The sequence below is a fragment of the Anguilla anguilla genome, chromosome 11, assembly GCF_013347855.1.
Source record: "Anguilla anguilla isolate fAngAng1 chromosome 11, fAngAng1.pri, whole genome shotgun sequence".
In the NCBI taxonomy this organism is placed as follows: domain Eukaryota; kingdom Metazoa; phylum Chordata; class Actinopteri; order Anguilliformes; family Anguillidae; genus Anguilla; species Anguilla anguilla.
The window spans coordinates 194,886-216,640 of NC_049211.1; the positions used below are offsets into that span (position 1 = coordinate 194,886).

The following is a 21,755-nucleotide window of genomic DNA, read 5'->3' on the forward strand; positions in this document are numbered from 1 at the left end:
GTAGTGTGTGTTTCTGTGTGCGTAAAACTGGTTGTTCGGGTTTGTTTCGTTTTTTTTGTGTGGATGTAAATTTTCATGCTTGCGTGCATTTAAGGGGATTGAAGTACTTATGACTTATGGGTATTTATGACTGTACTCTTGTATTTTCTCTCTCTCTCTGAACAGGATCAGGTGGAAGTGGAAGTTGTGCAGTTGAGGGGAATCAGAATCCGAGCGCCCATCACAAGGATGCAGACTGGGACCCAGGTAATTCTGTTACCTGTGCTGTACCTGTGCTAGTGATTGTGTTGATCTCTGTGCAGTAACTGTGCTAGTGATGGTGTTGATCTCTGTGCTTGTAGATGCCTGTGCTAGTGATGGTGTTGATCTCTGTGCTTGTAGATGCCTGTGCTAGTGATGGTGTTGATCTCTGTGCTTGTAGATGCCTGTGCTAGTGATGGTGTTGATCTCTGTGCTTGTAGATGCCTGTGTTATCGATGTTGTTGATCTCTGTGCTTGTAGATGCCTGTGTATGTGATGGTGTTGATCTCTGCTTGTAGATGCCTGTGTTAGTGGTGTTGTTGATCTCTGTGCTTGTAGATGCCTGTGTTATCGATGTTGTTGATCTCTGTGCTTGTAGATGCCTGTGTTAGTGATGGTGTTGATCTCTGTGCTTGTAGATGCCTGTGTTAGTGATGTTGTTGACCTCTGTGCTTGTAGATGCCTGTGCATGTGATGGTGTTGATCTCAGTGCTTGTAGATGCCTGTGTTAGTGATGGTGTTGATCTCTGTGCTGTGCTGTACCTGTGCTAGTGATATGGTTTATCCCTGTGCAGTACCTGTGCTAGTGATGGTGTTGATCTCTGTGCTTGTAGATGCCTGTGTATGTGATGGGGATGACCAGCAGCCAGACGCCCTTCTCCTTTGGTTCTGCGCTGCCGGGGCTAAGCTTCCATTGGTCAGTCTCCAAGCGGGACGTCCTGCAGCTGCACACCCGCCAATCAGAGGTGAGGAGGTCCTCCTGTCTCCTGCCTGAGCTGCTTCTCCTCACTGCATTAGACCCTGTGCAGTGGAACCAGCCTTCTGAAGTTTAAATTTCAATATCTCTGTTTTTCTGCTAGCAGTTTTTGATTTACCATAACAGGGCTACATCACAGCCTGTGTTTTAATGCAGCCCTGTGTTAGCGCCACTCTGTCTGTTATAGCAGCTCTGTATTAGTGTCGCTCTATGTTAGCACAGCTCTGTTTTAGCGCAGATCTCTGTTAGCGCAGCTCTCTGCTAGCGCAGATCTGTTTTAGCGCAGCTCTGTTAGCGCAGCTCTGTGTTAGCGCAGCTCTGTTTTAGCGCAGCTCTCTGCTAGCGCAGCTCTGTTTTAGCACAGCTCTCTGCTAGCGCAGCTCTGTTTTAGCACAGCTCTGTGTTAGTGCGGATCTGTTTTAGCGCAGCTCTCTATTAGCACAGCTCTGCTTTTCTCCTTCAGGTGTCTGTGCAGCTGCAGCCGGAGCACAGCTTCTCCATGAGTGTCCACGGGCGATCGAAGGGCCGCACGGCTCTGAAGGTGACGGTCCGAGCCTCAGATCCACAGGCTGGACACCTGCTGGGAAACGGAGCAGAACTCTCAGATGAGATCCAGATCCAGGTACAGATCACAACTCTCAGATCAGTCTTCTGCACAGGTGTGTGATGTGTAGTGTTGTGTGCAGGTGTGTGATGTAGTGTTGTGTGCAGGTGTGTGATATAGTGTTGTGTGCAGGTGTGTGATGTAGTGTTGTGTGCAGGTGTGTGATGTGTAGTGTCGTGTGCAGGTGTGTGATGTAGTGTTGTGTGCAGGTGTGTGATGTGTAGTGTTGTGTGCAGGTGTGTGATGTGTAGTGTCGTGTGCATATGTGTGATGTCGTGTTGTGTGCAGGTGTGTGATGTAGTGTTGTGTGCAGATGTGTGATGTGTAGTGTTGTGTGCAGGTGTGTGATGTGTAGTGTTGTGTGCAGATGTGTGATGTGTAGTGTTGTGTGCAGGTGTGTGATGTGTAGTGTTGTGTGCAGGTGTGTGATGTGTAGTGTCGTGTGCAGGTGTGTGATGTCGTGTTGTGTGCAGGTGTGTGATGTGTAGTGTCGTGTGCATGTGTGTGATGTCGTGTTGTGTGCAGGTGTGTGATGTAGTGTTGTGTGCAGGTGTGTGATGTAGTGTTGTGTGCTGGTGTGATGTGTAGTGTTGTGTGCTGGTGTGATGTGTAGTGTTGTGTGCAGGTGTGTGATGTAGTGTTGTGTGCAGGTGTGTGATGTGTAGTGTGTGCAGGTGTGTGATGTAGTGTTGTGTGCAGGTGTGTGATGTAGTGTCGTGTGTGATGTGTAGTGTCGTGTGCAGGTGTGTGATGTGTAGTGTGTGCAGGTGTGTGATGTAGTGTTGTGTGCAGGTGTGTGATGTGTAGTGTGTGCAGGTGTGTGATGTAGTGTTGTGTGCAGGTGTGTGATGTGTAGTGTGTGCAGGTGTGTGATGTAGTGTTGTGTGCTGGTGTGTGATGTGTAGTGTGTGCAGGTGTGTGATGTAGTGTTGTGTGCAGGTGTGTGATGTAGTGTCGTGTGTGATGTAGTGTTGTGTGCAGGTGTGTGATGTGTAGTGTGTGCAGGTGTGTGATGTAGTGTTGTGTGCTGGTGTGTGATGTGTAGTGTGTGCAGGTGTGTGATGTAGTGTTGTGTGCTGGTGTGTGATGTGTAGTGTGTGCAGGTGTGTGATGTAGTGTTGTGTGCAGGTGTGTGATGTAGTGTTGTGTGCAGGTGTGTGATGTGTAGTGTGTGCAGGTGTGTGATGTAGTGTTGTGTGCTGGTGTGTGATGTGTAGTGTGTGCAGGTGTGTGATGTAGTGTTGTGTGCAGGTGTGTGATGTAGTGTCGTGTGTGATGTGTAGTGTCGTGTGCAGGTGTGTGATGTGTAGTGTTGTGTGCAGGTGTGTGATATCTCGTGTACTGTGCAGGTGTGTGATATGTAGTGTCGTGTGCAGGTGTACGACAGACTGCATTTAGTGAATCCAGAAGTGGAGGTGGAGGATATTCGGATGTCCCCAAATTCTGTACTAAAGCTTCAGACTAACAGGTAAAATACGCAGGTTTTATGCATTTCTGAGTAGATTTAACAGTTGCCCAACCACATTGATAAAGAGCACCAAGAATGACCATCTGGGGACATTTGTGTTGTCTCTGTGCTTCGTACTTCCTGGAATTGTGAGTGAAGGCAGAGCCCTGTATTTCCTGTTGGGTAATGACAGAGCCCTGTATTTCCTGTTGGGTAATGACAGGGCCCTGTACTTCCTGTTGGGTAATGACTGGGCCCTGTACTTCCTGTTGGGTAATGACTGGGCCCTGAACTTCCTGGTGTCCTTTGACTGTTCTGTTGCAGGGACGGAGTGGGCAAGCTGTCATACCTTGTGCTGGATTGTCCTGATAAGGGGGGGTTGGTACAGGTGGATGAAGCTGGCCACCTGTCATCTGGCTCTCTCACTGGCTCCGCCTCTCTACAAGTCACCTCTCAGGAGCCTTTTGGCATCAATCAAACCCTGATCCTTGCTGTGAAGGTGTGTATCACTGCTCAGTTTTAACAGAGAGGGTGTGTCCTTATAGGTGGGGGTTACACTTATAGTGGGGAATGTTACATTATAACATGCACCAATCAGAACTGAAACTGCAGTTTCTGCATGTTGCATATGGAAGATAAATAATTCCTCATGTTCACCCGAGTGTTAGCATAGAAGATGGAACAGGCTTCCCCATTCTTCATGTTATCAAACCAGACCTGTCCAATTGCCCGGCTGTGTGTTTACCCATCCAATCGCACAGCTGTGTGTGTTTACCTGTCCAGTCACACGGCTGTGTGTGTTTACCTGTCCAATCACCCGGCTGTGTGTGTTTACCTGTCCAATCACCAAGCTTGTGTGTTTACCTGTCCAATCACCCGGCTGTGTGTGTTTACCTGTCCAATCACCCAGCTGGTGTGTTTACCTGTCCAATCACCCAGCTGTGTGTGTTTACCTGTCCAATCACAGGACTGTGAATGTTTACTTGTCCAATCACACGGCTGTGTGTTTCAGGTGGTTCCAGTAGCGTACGTGCGGTTCAGTCCCAGCCCGGTTCTGCACACGGCCAACAGAGAGACCCTCTCTGCCGTTCCCCTGGGAACCGTGCTCACCTTCAGCGTGTGTTGCCACGACAGCACTGGCCACATTCTCCACGCCCACTCCTCCGCCCTCACCTTTGCCACCAACAGGTAGAGCGAACACCTCCGCCCTCACCTTCGCATCAACAGGCAGGTTGAGTGCGTTTTCTGGGAAAGGTCCGAGTCTGGCGTACATGTTTATGATGGAGTCCTTGCAGTGGTCACAGCTGTGGTCTGAGATGTTTATTAAGAGGATGGAGTCCTTGCAGTGGTCACAGCCATGGTCTGAGATGTTTATTAAGAGCATGGAGTCCTTGCAGTGGTCACAGCTGTGGTCTGAGATGTTTATTAAGAGCATGGAGTCCTTGCAGTGGTCACAGCTGTGGTCTGAGATGTTTATTAAGAGCATGGAGTCCTTGCAGTGGTCACAGCCATGGTCTGAGATGTTTATTAAGAGCATGGAGTCCTTGCAGTGGTCACAGCCATGGTCTGAGATGTTTATTAAGAGCATGGAGTCCTTGCAGTGGTCACAGCTGTGGTCTGAGATGTTTATTAAGAGCATGGAGTCCTTGCAGTGGTCACAGCCATGGTCTGAGATGTTTATTAAGAGCATGGAGTCCTTGCAGTGGTCACAGCCATGGTCTGAGATGTTTATTAAGAGCATGGAGTCCTTGCAGTGGTCACAGCCATGGTCTGAGATGTTTATTAAGAGCATGGAGTCCTTGCAGTGGTCACAGCTGTGGTCTGAGATGTTTATTAAGAGCATGGAGTCCTTGCAGTGGTCACAGCTGTGGTCTGAGATGTTTATTAAGAGCATGGAGTCCTTGCAGTGGTCACAGCCATGGTCTGAGATGTTTATTAAGAGCATGGAGTCCTTGCAGTGGTCACAGCCATGGTCTGAGATGTTTATGAAGAGGATGGAGTCCTTGCAGTGGTCACAGCTGTGGTCTGAGATGTTTATTAAGAGGATGGAGTCCTTGCAGTGGTCACAGCTGTGGTCTGAGATGTTTATTAAGAGCATGGAGTCCTTGCAGTGGTCACAGCCATGGTCTGAGATGTTTATTAAGAGCATGGAGTCCTTGCAGTGGTCACAGCTGTGGTCTGAGATGTTTATTAAGAGCATGGAGTCCTTGCAGTGGTCACAGCCTTGGTCTGAGATGTTTATTAAGAGCATGGAGTCCTTGCAGTGGTCACAGCTGTGGTCTGAGATGTTTATTAAGAGCATGGAGTCCTTGCAGTGGTCACAGCCGTGGTCTGAGATGTTTATTAAGAGCATGGAGTCCTTGCAGTGGTCACAGCCATGGTCTGAGATGTTTATTAAGAGCATGGAGTCCTTGCAGTGGTCACAGCTGTGGTCTGAGATGTTTATTAAGAGCATGGAGTCCTTGCAGTGGTCACAGCTGTGGTCTGAGATGTTTATTAAGAGCATGGAGTCCTTGCAGTGGTCACAGTGGTCTGAGATGTTTATTAAGAGCATGGAGTCCTTGCAGTGGTCACAGTGGTCTGAGATGTTTATGAAGAGCATGGAGTCCTTGCAGTGGTCACAGTGGTCTGAGATGTTTATGAAGAGGATGGAGTCCTTGCAGTGGTCACAGCTGTAGTCTGAGATGTTTATTAAGAGCATGGAGTCCTTGCAGTGGTCACAGCCATGGTCTGAGATGTTTATGAAGAGGATGGAGTCCTTGCAGTGGTCACAGTGGTCTGAGATGTTTATTAAGAGCATGGAGTCCTTGCAGCAGTCACTGTGGTCTGAGATGTTTATGAAGAGGATGGAGTCCTTGCAGTGGTCACAGCTGTGGTCTGAGATGTTTATGAAGAGGATGGAGTCCTCGCAGTAGTCACAGTGGTCTGAGATGTTTATGAAGAGGATGGAGTCCTTGCAGTGGTCACAGCTGTGGTCTGAGATGTTTATGAAGAGGATGGAGTCCTTGCAGTGGTCACAGCCATGGTCTGAGATGTTTATGAAGAGTATGGAGTCCTTGCAGTGGTCACAGTGGTCTGAGATGTTTATTAAGAGCATGGAGTCCTTGCAGTGGTCACAGTGGTCTGAGATGTTTATGAAGAGGATGGAGTCCTTGCAGTGGTCACAGCTGTGGTCTGAGATGTTTATGAAGAGGATGGAGTCCTTGCAGTGGTCACAGCTGTGGTCTGAGATGTTTATGAAGAGGTTGGAGTCCTTGCAGTGGTCACAGCTGTGGTCTGAGATGTTTATGAAGAGGATGGAGTCCTTGCAGTGGTCACAGTGGTCTGAGATGTTTATGAAGAGGATGGAGTCCTTGCAGTGGTCACAGCTGTGGTCTGAGGGCATGTGCTTTGATGTCCTCACAAGCTCTGAGACCCGTTTTGAAGCTGCATCCCTGTCTGGTTGAAGTGCGGTTTCTCCCTGTGAAAAGTGTGTTTTCCCTCCCTGTTGCGAATGGAGAGGACCCTGCTCAGAACTCCAGCGGAAGATTCAGTGTTATTGTTTTATTTACAGCTCCAAGTTAAAGAAAATCATGTTTTTCCAAGTTGTGGTTGTCTAGACATCTGAGAGAACATGCTCGTTTCTGAAATCTCAGTGAATGTCAAGTACTCTACCATTCACAGACAGACAGGAAGTTAAAGGAAAAACATGAATAACTGAGTGGAGAAACATAACAAATGAAGATCCATGCCATTCCATGCAGATTTCATACAGACACTTTATATTGGTTTTTCCTTTTTTTAAATTTTACTTTATAACCCGTTTGTATCTTAGGCATCAGAATGTGATGAAAGAACTACAAACATGAGAATATGCAAGAAAATTTATTTTAGTTGGTCAGCATCCGGAGCCCCACACCCTGAAAAATCAGCATCAGGAGCCCCACACACTGACCAATCAGCATCAGGAGCCTCACGCATTGACCAGTCTGCACCAGAAGCCCCACACACAGACCAGTCAGCATCAAGAGACCCACACACTGACCCATCAGCATCAGGACCTGACACACTGACCAGTCAGCATCAGGTGCCCCACACACTGACCAATCAGCATCAGGTGCACTACACAGTAGCTGTGAGGTTGCGGGCTCTGCTCTGCTTTTGTGGCGTGAAGAGTACCTGTTCCAGCAGATTTGACAGAGTGGGGTTGGGTTTGGGGTTTGCGTTCGGGGTTGAGTTCGGGGTTGGGTTCAAGGTTGAGTTCGGGGTTGGGTTAGGGGTTGGGTTTGGGATTGGGTTCAGGGTTGGGTTCAAGGTTGGGTTCAGGGTTGGGTTCAGGGTTGGGTTCAGGATTGGGTTCGGGATTGGGTTCAGGGTTGGGTTCATGGTTGGGTTCAGGGTTGTGTCCGGGGTTGAGTTCATGGTTGGGTTCAGGGTTGTGTTCAGGATTGGGTTCGGGGTTGGGTTCAGGGTTGGGTTCAGGGTTGTGTCCGGGGTTGAGTTCAGGATTGGGTTCAGGGTTGGGTTTGGGGTTGAGTTCGGAGTTGAGTTCAAGGTTGGGTTTGGGGTTGGATTAAGCTTTGCCTCCTCAGTTCTGAGGGTGTGCTGTTTCTCGATTCCTGTTCAGGGATGACCTGGTTCTGGTCGGCAGAGGGCCTGACAACACTACGCTGACGGTGCGGACGGTGAGCGTGGGTGTGACGCTGCTGGGGGTGTGGGACACGGAGCAGACAAGCGTGGCCGACTTCCTTGCGTTGCCAGTGCAACACGCCATCCACCCCAGCGAAGCACAGAGCCTGGTCGTGGGTGATGTCATCTGCTTCAACACACAACTCGTCAATCAAGAAGGTGGCTGGTCGCATCCTTATTGAAACTGGGCGGTTTAAGTGCAGGTTGTAAGGTGATTGGTTGGGGCACAGGTGCAGGTTGTAAGGTGATTGGTTGGGGGTGCAGTTGGGGGCAGGTTTTAAGGTGATTGGTTGGGGAACAGGTGCAGGTTGTAAGGTGATTTGATGGGGCACAGGTGCAGGTGGGGGCAGGTACAGGTTGTAAGGTTGTTTTTCTCTGCAGGGCTCACAGGCACCTGGAGTTCCTCAGTGGGGGGGGTGCTGGAGTTGGACCCTCGCACAGGAGTGGGCGTGGCTCGCGATGCTGGCGCTGTCACTGTGTTCTATGAAATCCCTGGACAGCAGACCACCTACAGAGAGGTGAGTTTCAGGTGAGGCCACAGGGCCCCAGCCTGTAAACGCATCTGTGTCTGATGATTCTGCAGCACTCACGAATAGGACAGACACTATGTGACCAAAAGTATCTGGACACCCCTTGGTCTGGGGCTGTTTGTCATGGTTTGCGGCTTGGCCCCTTAGTTCCAGTGAAGACAAATCTTAATGCTACACCATACAAGTACATAACCCTAACCCGCGACTACCATGACAAAAACCCAGCCATAATTATCACATCACCTACAGTAAATCAGGACATCAGTCACCTCCCAGTCACCCTTCACTTTCCCTCCGTACGCACCTGTCAGTTAACCGAACCTCATCTGCAGTCTACGCATTAATGTCACTGATTTTGATGTCTTTGATTGTAATGTCACCGATGTGTGCAGGTGGTTGTGGGTGTGGCCTCCAGGACCTCTGTCATGGCTCATGCTGCGGTAGTGAAGGAGGGAAGTGAATCTCGTGTGCTGATCACCACCCGCGAGCAAGGCACCAACCTGATAGGTACCACACCCCCTACCTGTACCACACCCTCCACCTGTACACTCCTTTCACCTGTTCCTCACCCCCTACCTGTACTCACCTCCCACCTTTACCACACCCCCTACCTGTACATACCTCTAACCTGTACCACACCCCCTACCTGTACACACCTCTCAACTGTACCACACGCCCTACCTGTACACACCTCCTGCCTTTACCACATCCCCTACCTGTACCCACCTCTCACCTTAACCACTCTCCTACCTGTACCACACCCCCACCTGTAGACACCTCCCACCTTTACCACACCCCCTACCTGTACATACCTCTCACCTGTACCACACCCCCTACCTGTACACACCTCCTACCTTTACCACATCCCCTACCTGTACCCACCTCTCACCTTAACCACACTCCTACCTGTACCACACCCCCCACCTGTACACACCTCTCACCTGTACCACACCCCCTACCTGTACTCACCTCTCACCTGTACCACACCCCCCACCTGTACACACCTCTCACCTGTACCACACCCCCTACCTGTACTCACCTCTCACCTGTACCACACCCCCCACCTGTACACACCTCTCACCTGTACCACACCCCCTACCTGTACACACCACCTACTTTTACCACATCCCCTACCTATACACACCTCTCACCTGTACCACACCCACTACCTGTACGCACCCCTCCCCCCTTTTGTGTCTGCAGGGTCCTGCTCGTCTGCGCAGATCAGCGCCATCCCGCAGCTGCAGCCTCAGTCCAGCATCAGCTGCCGGCTGCAGTTCAGCAGCGACTCCATTGAGTTTCCTGCACACGACATCTTCACCACGCAGACTGGCTTCGACCCCAGCGCAGGTGTGAGGGGGGAGGGGCTACGCTTGCCACAGGTGTGAGGGGGAAGGGCTATGCCCAGCACAGGTGTGAGGGGGGAGGGGCTACGCCCAGCACAGGTGTGAGGGCGGAGGGGCTATGCCCAGCACAGGCGTGAGGGGGGAGGGGCTATGCCCAGCACAGGCGTGAGGGGGGAGGGGCTGTGTTCGGCACAGGTGTGAGGGGGGAGGGGTTACGCCCAGCACAGGCATGAGGGGGGAGGGGCTACGCCCAGCACAGGTGTGAGGGGGAGGGGCTATGCCCAGCACAGGCGTGAGGGGGGAGGGGCTGTGCTCGGCACAGGTGTGAGGGGGGATGGGTTACGCCCAGCACAGGCGTGAGGGGGGAGGGGCTACGCCCAGCACAGGTGTGAGGGTGGAGGGGCTACGCCCAGCACAGGCATGAAGGGGGAGGGGCTGTGCTCGGCACAGGTGTGAGGGGGAGGGGCTATGCCCAGCACAGGCGTGAGGGGGGAGGGGCTGTGCTCGGCACAGGTGTGAGGGGGGATGGGTTACGCCCAGCACAGGCGTGAGGGGGGAGGGGCTACGCCCAGCACAGGCGTGAGGGTGGAGGGGCTACGCCCAGCACAGGCATGAAGGGGGAGGGGCTGTGCTCGGCACAGGTCAGAAACATTAAAAGTGCAGGGGTTTGCTGTTACGTACATCAGATTGTGACTGTGTTTCTGCAGAACTGCATCTCCTATGGTTTTGTTTCTGTGTCTCTGTGTCATTGTGTCTCTGTGGTTTTGTCTCTGTGTGTCTGTGTCATTTTGTCTCTATGGTTTTGTCAATGTGTGTCTGTGGCATTGTATCTCTATGGTTTTGTCTCTGTGTGTCTGTGTCATTGTGTCGAAACGGTTTTGTCAATGTATGTCTGTGGCATTGTATCTCTATGGTTTTGTCTCTGTGTGTCTGTGTCATTGTGTCGAAACGGTTTTGTCAATGTATGTCTGTGGCATTGTATCTCTATGGTTTTGTCTGTATGTGTCTGTGTCATTGTGTCTCTATGGTTTTGTCTCTGTGTGTCTGTGTCATTGTGTCTCTATGGTTTTGTCTCAGTGTCATTGTGTCTCTATGGTTTTGTCTCTGTGGCATTGTGTCTCTATGGTTTTGTCTCTGTGTGTCTGTGTCATTGTGTCTCTATGATTTTGTCTCTGTGTGTCTGTGTCATTGTGTCTCTACAGTTTTGTCAATGTGTGTCTGTGGCATTGTATCTCTATGGTTTTGTCTCTGTGTGTCTGTCATTGTGTCTCTATGGTTTTGTCTCTGTGTCATTGTGTCTCTATGGTTTTGTCTCTGTGTGTTTGTGTCATTGTGTCTCTATGGTTTTGTCTCTGTGACATTGTGTCTCCATGGTTTTGTCTCTGTGTGTCTGTGTCATTGTGTCTCTATGATTTTGTCAATGTGTGTCTGTGGCATTGTATCTCTATGGTTTTGTGTCTGTGGCATTGTGTCTCTATGGTTTTGTCTCTGTGTGTCTGTGTCATTGTGCCTCTATGGTTTTGTCTCTGTGTGTTCTAGTTATTGTGTCTCTATGGTTTTGTCTCTGTGTGTCTGTGTCATTGTGTCTCTGGTTTTGTCTCTGTGTCTCTATGGTTTTGTCTTTGTGTGTCTGTCATTGTGTCTCTATGGTTTTCTCTCTGTGTGTCTGTGTCATTGTGTCTCTGGTTTTGTCTTTGTGTGTCTGTGTCATTGTGTCTCTATGGTTTTCTCTCTGTGTGTCTGTGGCATTGTATCTCTATGGTTTTGTCTCTGTGTGTCTGTGGCATTGTGTCTCTATGGTTTTGTCTTTGTGTGTTCTTGTCATTGTGTCTCTATGGTTTTGTCTTTGTGTGTCTGTGTCATTGTGCCTCTATGGTTTTGTCTCTGTGTGTTCTTGTCATTGTGTCTCTGGTTTTGTCTCTGTGTCTCTATGGTTTTGTCTTTGTGTGTCTGTGTCATTGTGTCTCTATGGTTTTCTCTCTGTGTGTCTGTGTCATTGTGTCTCTATGGTTTTGTCTTTGTGTGTCTGTGTCATTGTGTCTCTATGGTTTTCTCTCTGTGTGTCTGTGTCATTGTGTCTCTATGGTTTTGTCTCTGTGTGTCTGTGTCATTGTGTCTCTATGGTTTTGTCTCTGTGTGTTCGTGTCATTGTGTCTCAATGTTTTTGTCTCTGTGTCTGTGTCATTGTGTCTCTGGTTTTGTCTCTGTGTCTCTATGGTTTTGTCTCTGTTTGTCTGTTACATTACATTACATTTATTTGGCAGATGCTTTTATCCAAAGCGACGTACAAAAAGTGCATTTCATGGTCATAGACAACTGCTGAACACAGGTTCAGTAAGGTACAATACTTATTTTGTACAGCTATTTCTAGCCACAAACACAGTGAACACGATTCAGACCTAACCTCTGCAAAGCCAACTAGGCAGAAGAATAAGTTACAGTATTAGGACAAATACAAATTACCAAAAAGTGCTGGGATGGGGCAACATGCAACAAGTGTCATGAAAAAAGGGGGGGGGGGGGATTTAGGGTGAAATGTACAGCGTGGTGGTGATTAGTCTAGGTATAGTCTGAAGAGATGAGTCTTCAGGCCACGGCGGAAGATGGGTAGTGAGGGGGAGGTTCGGAGAGGGACGGGGAGTTCGTTCCACCACTGAGGAGCTAGGGTGGAGAAGCTCTGTGATCCCTTTGGGCGGGTGGGAGGGGTTACAAGGCGCCCTGCTGCCGCAGAGCAGAGTGGTCGAGCAGGCACATAGAATCGAGTCAAGTAGATGGGGGCTGTCCTGTTGGCAGCAGTGTAGGCAAGGGTCAGGAACCGGATCCTGGCAGCGACCGGTAGCCAGTGGAGTGATCGCAGCAGAGGAGTGACGTGGGTGAATTTGGGAAAGTTGTAGATGAGTCAGGCAGCGGCATTCTGAATCATCTGTAGTGGCTGTATGGCACAAGCTGGCGGGCTTGCAAGGAGAGAGTTGCAGTAATCAAGGCGAGAGGTCACCGTAGCCTGGCCGAGCAGCTGGGTGGAGTGCGTAGTCGGGTATGGTCGAATCCTTCTGATGTTGTACAGAAGGAATCTGCAGGACTGTGATGTTGCCTTGATGTGCTCCTTGAGGTCCAGTTGGTCATCCAGGACCACCCCCAAGCTCTTGGCAGAGTGAGAGGCAGTCACTGTGGTGCCATCAACCGTGATTGAGAGCTCACGAAGTAAGGAGGTCTTGCACGGGAAGAAGAGCAGCTCAGTTTTGTTGAGGTTGAGCTTCAGATGGTGGCTGGCCATCCAGGTGGAGATGTCAGCCAGGCAGGAAGATATCTTATCATTGACCTGTGTGGCCGAGGGGGGGGAAGAAAAGAAGAGTTGTGTGTCATCTGCATAACAATGGTAGGAGAATCCATGTGAATTAATAACTGAACCAAGAGATCTGGTGTATAAGGAGAGCAGCAGAGGACCCAGTACAGATCCCTGCGGCACTCCTGTAACAAGGGGATGAGAAGCAGAGGCAGACCCCTTCCAGGTGACCTGGTAGGACCTATCTGCAAGATAGAAAGCGAACCAAGACAGGGCAGTCCCGGCGATGCCCATCCCAGCCAAGGTGGAGAGGAGTATTTTATGGTTGACCGTGTCGAAAGCTGCAGACAGGTCAAGAAGGATCAGGACAGAGGAGAGGCGTGAGGCTCTTGCAGTGGCAAGTGCCTCCATCACAGCTAGGAGCGCAGTCTCTGTTGAGTGCCCGGATCGGAAGCCAGACTGGTGAGGGTCTAGCAGGTTGTTCTCATGGAGAAAAGAGGTTAGTTGTTTAAGAACTGCTCGTTCAAGGGTTTTGGACAGAAAGGGTAGAAGCGATACGGGTCGATAATTCATTACATCGGAGGGGTCAGAGGTGGGTTTTTTGAGAAGTGGGGTAACACGAGCCATCTTGTGTCTGTGTCATTGTGTCTCTGGTTTTGTCTCTGTCTCTATGGTTTTGTCTCCCAGGATTTTATACCTGCTCCATCTCCTGGCGGCTTCTGACGGAGCAGCAGCAGCGTGCTCTGGCCCTGTCCGCGGCTCAGCTGGAGGTGCAGGCGGCGGTGGAGGGCTGTCCTTTCTCTGGTGAGCAGATCAGTGTGCAGCTGCCAATCAGCCCTGGCCTCTACTCCGACCAGAAGGACCTGCTCCTGAGTGCCCACCGCCCGTCAGCTGAGCTCATAATTTATGGACCACCTGCCTCTCTCAGCAGCCTGGAGGTGAGCGACCGATTCAGATTACTGCATTATGCAGATTACTGCAGTGAGCATATTACTGTAGCATGCAAGTTACTGCAGTGAGCATATTACTGCAGCATGCAGATTACTGCAGTGAGCATATTACTGTAGCATGCAAGTTACTGCAGTGAGCATATTACTGCAGCATGCAGATTACTGCAGTGATCATATTACTGCTGCATGCAGATTACTGCAGTGAGCATATTACTGTAGCATGCAGATTACTGCAGTGAGAATATTACTGCAGCATGCAGATTACTGCAGTGAGCATATCACTGTAGCATGCAAGTTACTGCAGTGAGCATATTACTGCAGCATGCAGATTACTGCAGTGAGCATATTACTGCTGCATGCAGATTACTGCAGTGAGCATATTACTGTAGCATGCAGATTACTGCAGTGAGCATATTACTGCAGCATGCAGATTACTGCAGTGAGCATATTACTGTAGCATGCAAGTTACTGCAGTGAGCATATTACTGCAGCATGCAGATTACTGCAGTGAGCATATTACTGCTGCATGCAGATTACTGCAGTGAGCATATTACTGTAGCATGCAGATTACTGCAGTGAGAATATTACTGCAGCATGCAGATTACTGCAGTGAGCATATCACTGTAGCATGCAAGTTACTGCAGTGAGCATATTACTGCAGCATGCAGATTACTGCAGTGAGCATATTACTGCTGCATGCAGATTACTGCAGTGAGCATATTACTGTAGCATGCAGATTACTGCAGTGAGAATATTACTGCAGCATGCAGATTACTGCAGTGAGCATATTACTGTAGCATGCAGATTACTGCAGTGAGAATATTACTGCAGCATGCAGATTACTGCAGTGAGCATATTACTGCATCATACAGATTACTGCAGTGTGCATATTACTGCAGCATGCAGATTACTGCAGTGAGCATATTACTGTAGCATGCAGATTACTGCCGTGAGCATATTACTGTAGCATGCAGATTACTGCAGTGAGCATATTACTGTAGCATGCAGATTACTGCCGTGAGCATATTACTGTAGCATGCAGATTACTGCAGTGAGCATATTATTGTAGCATGCAGATTGCTGCAGTGAATCCTGTGTAACCTGTGTTCTGCCTCCTGCTTCTCAGGTGTCATCTAGCACCCCAGCTGTGGTCATCCAGGAGCAGGGAGTGTTTCCAGGAAACCCCAGCTTTGCCAGATTTACGGTCAAGATAGCCGAGCCCAGGCTGGCCATTCAGGACACCACCTCATCTGTTATCTCCGTGACGACGAGAAAGTCGCCTGGACAGGTCCTCCTCCTGCCAGTAACCATCATCTCTGCAGCAGATCACAGTGTTGCCATGCGAGGTATGCTGCTCTGCCACAGCTAATGCGCATGGTCACCTCACCATGACACCTATATTCTCCTCACAGTGACACACACGCTCTCCTCACCGTAATATCACCACATCACAAAACACTGCATTCTCCCCTTTAATTACCTCACATTTACACATGACCTTCTGGAATAACATAAATGCAGAATAAGTGAATTCTATTGGCAGAACTGCTTTGGAATGGTTTGTAAATGAGAATTGGGGTAATATGGGCATTCAGCAAGGCCTCTGCATCTTAGACAGCAGGTACCTGGGGAACCTTCATTAGACTGTGATCAGCAGTCCATAGCAGTGAAATACGCCTTTCTACTGTGATCCCGTGAGCTTTAGCCTGGGCTACATTACCTCCATTTAGTGGCTGTGAGTCGGTGTGTGTGGGTGTGAGTGTGAGTAGGTGGGTGGGTGTGAGTAGGTGGGTGTAGGTGAGTGTGAGTAGGTGGGTGTGTGTGAGTAGGTGGGTGTGAGTGTGAGTAGGTTAGGGTGTGGGTGGGTGTGAGTGTGAGTAGGTGGGTGTGGGTGGATGTGAGTGTGAGTAGGTGGGTGTGGGTGGGTGTGAGTAGGTGGATGGATGTGAGTGTGAGTAGGTGGGTGTGGGTGGGTGTGAGTAGGTTAGGGTTAGAATGGGTGGGAGTAGGTGGGTGTAGGTGAGTGTGAGTAGGTGGGTGGGTGTGAGTAGGTGGGTGTAGGTGAGTGTGAGTAGGTGGGTGTGTGTGAGTAGGTTAGGGTGTGGGTGGGTGTGATTAGGTTAGAGTGTGGGGGTGGGTGTGAGTAAGTGGGTGGGTGTGAGTTGTGAGTAGGTGGGTGTGGGTGGGTGTGAGTAGGTTAGGGTGTGGGGGTGGGTGTGAGTAGGTTAGGGTGTGGGTGGGTATGAGTAGGTTAGGGTGTGGGTGGGTGTGAGTAGGTGGGTGGGTGGGTGTAGGTGAGTGTGAGTAGGTGGGTGTGAGTAGGTTAGGGTGTAGGGTGTGATTAGGTTAGGGTGTGGGTGGGTGTGAGTAGGTTAGGGTGTGGGTGGGTGTGATTAGGTTAGGGTGTGGGTGGGGGTGAGTAGGTTAGGGTGTGGGTGGGTGTGATTAGGTTAGGGTGTGGGTGGGTGTGATTAGGTTAGGGTGTGGGTGGGGGTGAGTAGGTTAGGGTGTGGGTGGGGGTGAGTAGGTTAGGGTGTGGGTGGGTGTGAGTAGGTTAGGGTGTGGGTGGGTGTGAGTAGGTTAGGGTGTGGGTGGGGGTGAGTAGCTTAGGGTTAGAGTCTGACTTCTGTTTTCTGCAGCTTCTCCAGCTGTAGGGTGGGAGGGGCCCACAGTTCTGCAGCAGATGATCGACTCGTACCAGGTTATGTTCTTCACTCTCTTCGCCCTGCTGGCAGGCACTGCCATCACTGTTATTGGTGAGTAATACTGAGGGGGCGGGGCTGAGGGGAGGGGCAGAGAGGCTGAGGGGGAGGGGCATAGAGGCTGAGGGGGAGGTGCAGAGAAGCTGAGGAGGAGGTGCTGATGGTTAATCTGTTTTTTTTTTCCAGCCTGCCACGCCTTCTTTTCCCCAAGGGAAGCGGCTTATCATCCAGCGTTTATCCAGAAGACTCCGCCTTCCTCAGGTACCCACAAAGAGACCCACAATAAATACTTTTCTTCAATACCACCAGTATATTCAAAAATGCTTTTCACATACAATTTCAAATGGATTTCAGATGCTCAGCACAGTCCATACGGGCAATGGTAAAAGGCTTTGCTTTCAAAAGTTTAAACACGTTAGTTGTTCCACTCATAAATTTATTCGTACATAATTTTTACTTTACTTTCAATGTTTGTGTCACAAAACTTGCACATGGTTTTAGGATGATAGTGATTCATTTTGACAGACAGGCTTATGCAAGATACCCTACTAGCTTAGTTTTGTCAGCCTCAGATCAGCCCAGATAAAATTAAATTTTATGAAACTGTTTCAGATACTTATTGTTTGCATTGAATTTGACGAGTGTTCAAATATATGAGTATTCATTCACATCCCCACGTTCTCAGTGGAGTGTAATAAAGAGCTTAAACAGGCATAAAGCCTGCTCCTCCAGCTGAGACTGACGCTCAGCTGGATTTTACCGAAGGTACTTCAGATCATTTACTTACTTTGAGTAAGTATTTGAGCCAGGTCTGCACTGCGGAATTCATAGGAGCAGGTGTCAGAAGAGGAAGTGATGAGAGTAGGCCTCCGCTCTCCTGACTATCCTGTCTGCTGCTTCCTGATTGGCTCTTTTCCAGGTGTTGCTTCTCCTGCCATGGGTACATTCATCAACAGCTCACCTGCAGACCTGAGAGGCAGTCCCAAACTGCGACTCTACTCCCCAGACTACAACTCCCGCTAGGCTCTCCCCAGACTACAACTCCCGCTAGGCTCTCCCCAGACTACAACTCCCACTAGGCTCTCCCCAGACTACAACTCCCACTGGACTCTCCCTAGACTACAACTCCCGCTAGTATCTCCCCCGAATACAACTCCCGCTAGCCTCTCCCCAAACAACAACTCCCGCTAGACTCTCCCCTGATTACAACTCCCGCTAGACTCTCCCCAGACTACAACTCCTGCTAACTTCTCCCCAGACTACAACTCCCACTAGCCTTTCCTCCGACTACAACTCCCTTTAGCCTCTCCATGGACTATAACTCCCTCTAGACTGTCCCTTGGACTACAATTCCCAATAGACTCTCCCCTGGGCTGAAACTCCCAGTAGACTCTTCTGGCCCACACCTTCCCCCAGACTTTTGTCTAGACTGTAACTGACGAGACAGCCACAGCTGCACAGAACCTGCAAGGCTTCCAGCCCCAAGTGCCTTCCATGCAGACCGCTATGCTGCGAGCCGTAATCAGTGGTCTACTTGATCCGTGTCTGTTTAGTTCGTGTCAGTTCTTTTGAAGGGGTGGAAACTGAATTCAAGAGTTGGGTACATTTGCTTGGTTTTGTTTTTTATATTAAGTGTGTGTTTTATTCTGCTGCAATTATTTTAATGCTTATTTTCGTAAGAGATAAAAAAATGCTGCCTTTAACCATATATACATATTTACATATATGGATGGATTGCTTTGCACATGTTTAAGCTTTGCAGACTTATTACCAAACCTGTGGAATGATGGGATCGATAGCGACTTCTTCTGTAACTCAGGATATTAATGCACTGAATTCCAGTTTGACACTGTCATGTGGAAACCTGAAAATGTCAATCAAATATATATCAGGATGTTTGTGTTTTGGAAAAAAAGTAGCAATTAATGTGAATAATATAACTGAACCTGTCCCTATATGATGTGTGGGTGGCTTAAAAGCTTATTTATGATTAATTTTTTAAAGCCTGTAAGATGTGTTTTTTTGTGGTGTGCAGCATATTCTGAACTCCATAAAACCTCTGAAGGTCCTTTTGCCTCTGAGCCGGAGTAAGGAGCTCCTCTGAGCAGAGTAAGGGGCTCCTCTGAGCTGGAGTAAGGAGCTCCTCTGAGCAGAGTAAGGGGCTCCTCTGAGCAGAGTAAGGGGCTCCTCTGAGCCAGAGTAAGGGGCTCCTCTGAGCCGGAGTAAGGGGCTCCTCTGAGCAGAGTAAGGAGCTCCTCTGAGCCGGAGTAAGGGGCTCCTCTGAGCCGGAGTAAGGGGCTCCTCTGAGCAGAGTAAGGGGCTCCTCTGAGCAGAGTAAGGAGCTCCTCTGAGCAGAGTATAAGGAGCTCCTCTGAGCTGGAGTAAGGGGCTCCTCTGAGCAGAGTAAGGGGCTCCTCTGAGCTGGAGTAAGGAGCTCCTCTGAGCTGGAGTAAGGAGCTCCTCTGAGCAGAGTAAGGGGCTCCTCTGAGCAGAGTAAGGGGCTCCTCTGAGCCGGAGTAAGGAGCTCCTCTGAGCCAGAGTAAGGAGCTCCTCTGAGCCGGAGTAAGGGGCTCCTCTGAGCAGAGTAAGGGGCTCCTCTGAGCAGAGTAAGGAGCTCCTCTGAGCAGAGTATAAGGAGCTCCTCTGAGCTGGAGTAAGGGGCTCCTCTGAGCAGAGTAAGGGGCTCCTCTGAGCTGGAGTAAGGGGCTCCTCTGAGCAGAGTAAGGAGCTCCTCTGAGCAGAGTAAGGAGCTCCTCTGAGCAGAGTAAGGGGCTCCTCTGAGCAGAGTAAGGGGCTCCTCTGAGCAGAGTAAGGGGCTCCTCTGAGCAGAGTAAGGGGCTCCTCTGAGCCGGAGTAAGGAGCTCCTCTGAGCAGAGTAAGGAGCTCCTCTGAGCTGGAGTAAGGGGCTCCTCTGAGCAGAGTAAGGGGCTCCTCTGAGCCGGAGTAAGGAGCTCCTCTGAGCAGAGTAAGGGGCTCCTCTGAGCCGGAGTAAGGAGCTCCTCTGAGCAGAGTAAGGAGCTCCTCTGAGCTGGAGTAAGGGGCTCCTCTGAGCAGAGTAAGGAGCTCCTCTGAGCAGAGTAAGGAGCTCCTCTGAGCAGAGTAAGGAGCTCCTCTGAGCTGGAGTAAGGGGCTCCTCTGAGCAGAGTAAGGGGCTCCTCTGAGCCGGAGTAAGGAGCTCCTCTGAGCAGAGTAAGGAGCTCCTCTGAGCAGAGTAAGGGGCTCCTCTGAGCAGAGTAAGGGGCTCCTCTGAGCAGAGTAAGGGGCTCCTCTGAGCCGAGTAAGGAGCTCCTCTGAGCTGGAGTAAGGGGCTCCCTGTGAGTGCATGCAGAAATGTGAAGGAGCCACTGATCTCTCATCCACATCCGCCCATCAGACAGCTGTGAGCTGTGTCTGATCTGTGACTGACTGTCTGATCTATGTCTGAGCTGTGACTGCACTGTGTCTGATCTGTGACTGATCTGTGTCTGAGCTGTGACTGCACTGTGTCTGATCTGTGACTGTCTGATCTATGTCTGAGCTGTGACTGCACTGTGTCTGATCTGTGACTGATCTGTGTCTGAGCTGTGATTGATCAGTGTCCGATCTGTCTGATCTGTGTCTGAGCTGTGTCTGATCTGTCTGAGCTGTGACTGATCTGTGTCTGATCTGTGTCCGATCTGTCTGATCTGTGTCTGAGCTGTGTCTGATCTGTCTGAGCTGTGACTGATCTGTGTCTGAGCTGTGTCTGATCTGTGAATGAGGATTGGAATTTTTCTGTTTGCTTGAGAAAAGTGTTTGTTGATGACAGAAGTGTTTTGCCTTGGTTTTTTATGATTAAATAAATTCACATTAATATTTAAAGATTTATTTTTGAAAGCCTTTTGAGACTACAACCTTAGTGCACTGCCATATTTTGTATTTTGTTAAAACTAGGGGCATTTCTGGTAATTATCAATGACGCGAAGTTGACCTCTTGAAGAATTAGAATTTTCCTGCATGTGAAACTGGTCTCTAATGTGAGCCATTCCGCTTGGATCTTTAACTTACGCTTCTGAACACAATGAACCTGATGTAAATAATTAATGATGCTTAAAGAGCTAGCTAGGTTTTGTTTATTTTTGTGAAATAAAGTTGTTTTTTCTAAACGTTGCTTTAATGCTTCTCTTTTCGATGGTGGGTTTCTTTGGGGTTCTATTCAGTGAGAGAACCCCTGAATGCTTTTACACCCCCCCAAACCCCCCTGTAGGGAGTAGGGCTCTGAATCCTGAATCTTCAGTGGAGAGCTCCATAAGTCCATTTCTTTTACATATTAGTACCCGTGATTGTCTTTGGACGCACGTTCTTGCTGCTTTTGTTCCAGCCAACCATGTTGTCAGGAAAGTCTGGATTGAGTTTATTAAAATGTTTAATTTCTGAATCCAGCGGTTTTAACAACTGACACCCTCGTTTTAACGTCCAGAACTCTGAATACCGAACACAAGTGCATCAAAAGTAAAACCCCTTACTTGTCCAACGTGAAATAAATTTTGTTGATTTCATGTGTTATTATGAAAGATATTAAATCGCCAAATTCTTGATAGGCAGATCAACCTGTTTGATCCACCTTTGTCAAAATGTACAACTCACCTCCAGATTAAAATTTAGGGATTTATGAAGTTATAACAAGTATGCTAAAGACCAAGGTTCACTACCTTAAAGAGAAAACAATATTACAGACATCGACAGGTTAAAGTCACAAAAGAAATGAAAGTGTGTGTGTGCATGTGCACACATGATGTTTAGTTGACAACCTGAGGAACATTAAATCCTCTTGTGCAAAATCAAAATATGTTTCACGAATTTTGAAACCTGTGTAGACATCACTTCATTGTGCACTAGTTTTTTTTCTTTTATTTCAAAATTGATTTACAGTGTAGAGACTAGTGTGTCCGATTCAAATAAATCTTAAATGCCGGTAATAATTACATAATCCAAATCCAAACCAAAAACATGAATGTGCCAAACGAACAACTGTGGGGATTATCATTAAAGGGTTAAATCGGATACCCATTCCTCTGTCTAAGAGAGCTGTGGTGCAGAGACTCTTAAGTGCGTGCATCTGCAGACGAACGTCTGGTAACTTCACCCGAGCTCTGTGAACCTCCACCGAGCGTAAACAATGGCTTAGCGGAGTTGGCACATCTGCCAGAGTCAGCCGTGGAGCCGGAGGCAGCGGAGCGGAGCGGAAACGCGGACACGCCGGGGGCACG

At 49.2% G+C, this 21,755-nt stretch overlaps 2 protein-coding genes across 2 annotated transcripts in view; both read left to right on the forward strand.

Moving 5' to 3' along the window:
- Positions 1–18,705, forward strand: part of nup210 (nucleoporin 210) — a 49,058-nt gene extending 30,353 nt beyond the window's left edge. Inside the window, exons 26-40 of the mRNA XM_035383360.1 lie at positions 166–246; positions 855–986; positions 1,461–1,619; positions 2,978–3,069; positions 3,373–3,547; positions 4,061–4,236; positions 7,655–7,875; positions 8,098–8,234; positions 8,639–8,753; positions 9,450–9,596; positions 13,563–13,813; positions 14,952–15,171; positions 16,465–16,581; positions 16,714–16,788; positions 17,447–18,705. Of these exons, the coding sequence (XP_035239251.1) occupies positions 166–246; positions 855–986; positions 1,461–1,619; positions 2,978–3,069; positions 3,373–3,547; positions 4,061–4,236; positions 7,655–7,875; positions 8,098–8,234; positions 8,639–8,753; positions 9,450–9,596; positions 13,563–13,813; positions 14,952–15,171; positions 16,465–16,581; positions 16,714–16,788; positions 17,447–17,550 (2,202 nt within the window). The 3' untranslated portion in view covers positions 17,551–18,705. The remainder of the gene's footprint in view (positions 1–165; positions 247–854; positions 987–1,460; positions 1,620–2,977; positions 3,070–3,372; positions 3,548–4,060; positions 4,237–7,654; positions 7,876–8,097; positions 8,235–8,638; positions 8,754–9,449; positions 9,597–13,562; positions 13,814–14,951; positions 15,172–16,464; positions 16,582–16,713; positions 16,789–17,446) is intronic.
- Positions 18,706–21,572: 2,867 nt separating this feature from the next.
- Positions 21,573–21,755, forward strand: part of LOC118208562 (IQ motif and SEC7 domain-containing protein 1-like) — a 28,761-nt gene continuing 28,578 nt past the window's right edge. The window contains exon 1 of the mRNA XM_035383365.1: positions 21,573–21,755. The gene's annotated coding sequence lies outside the window, so the exon portion shown is untranslated.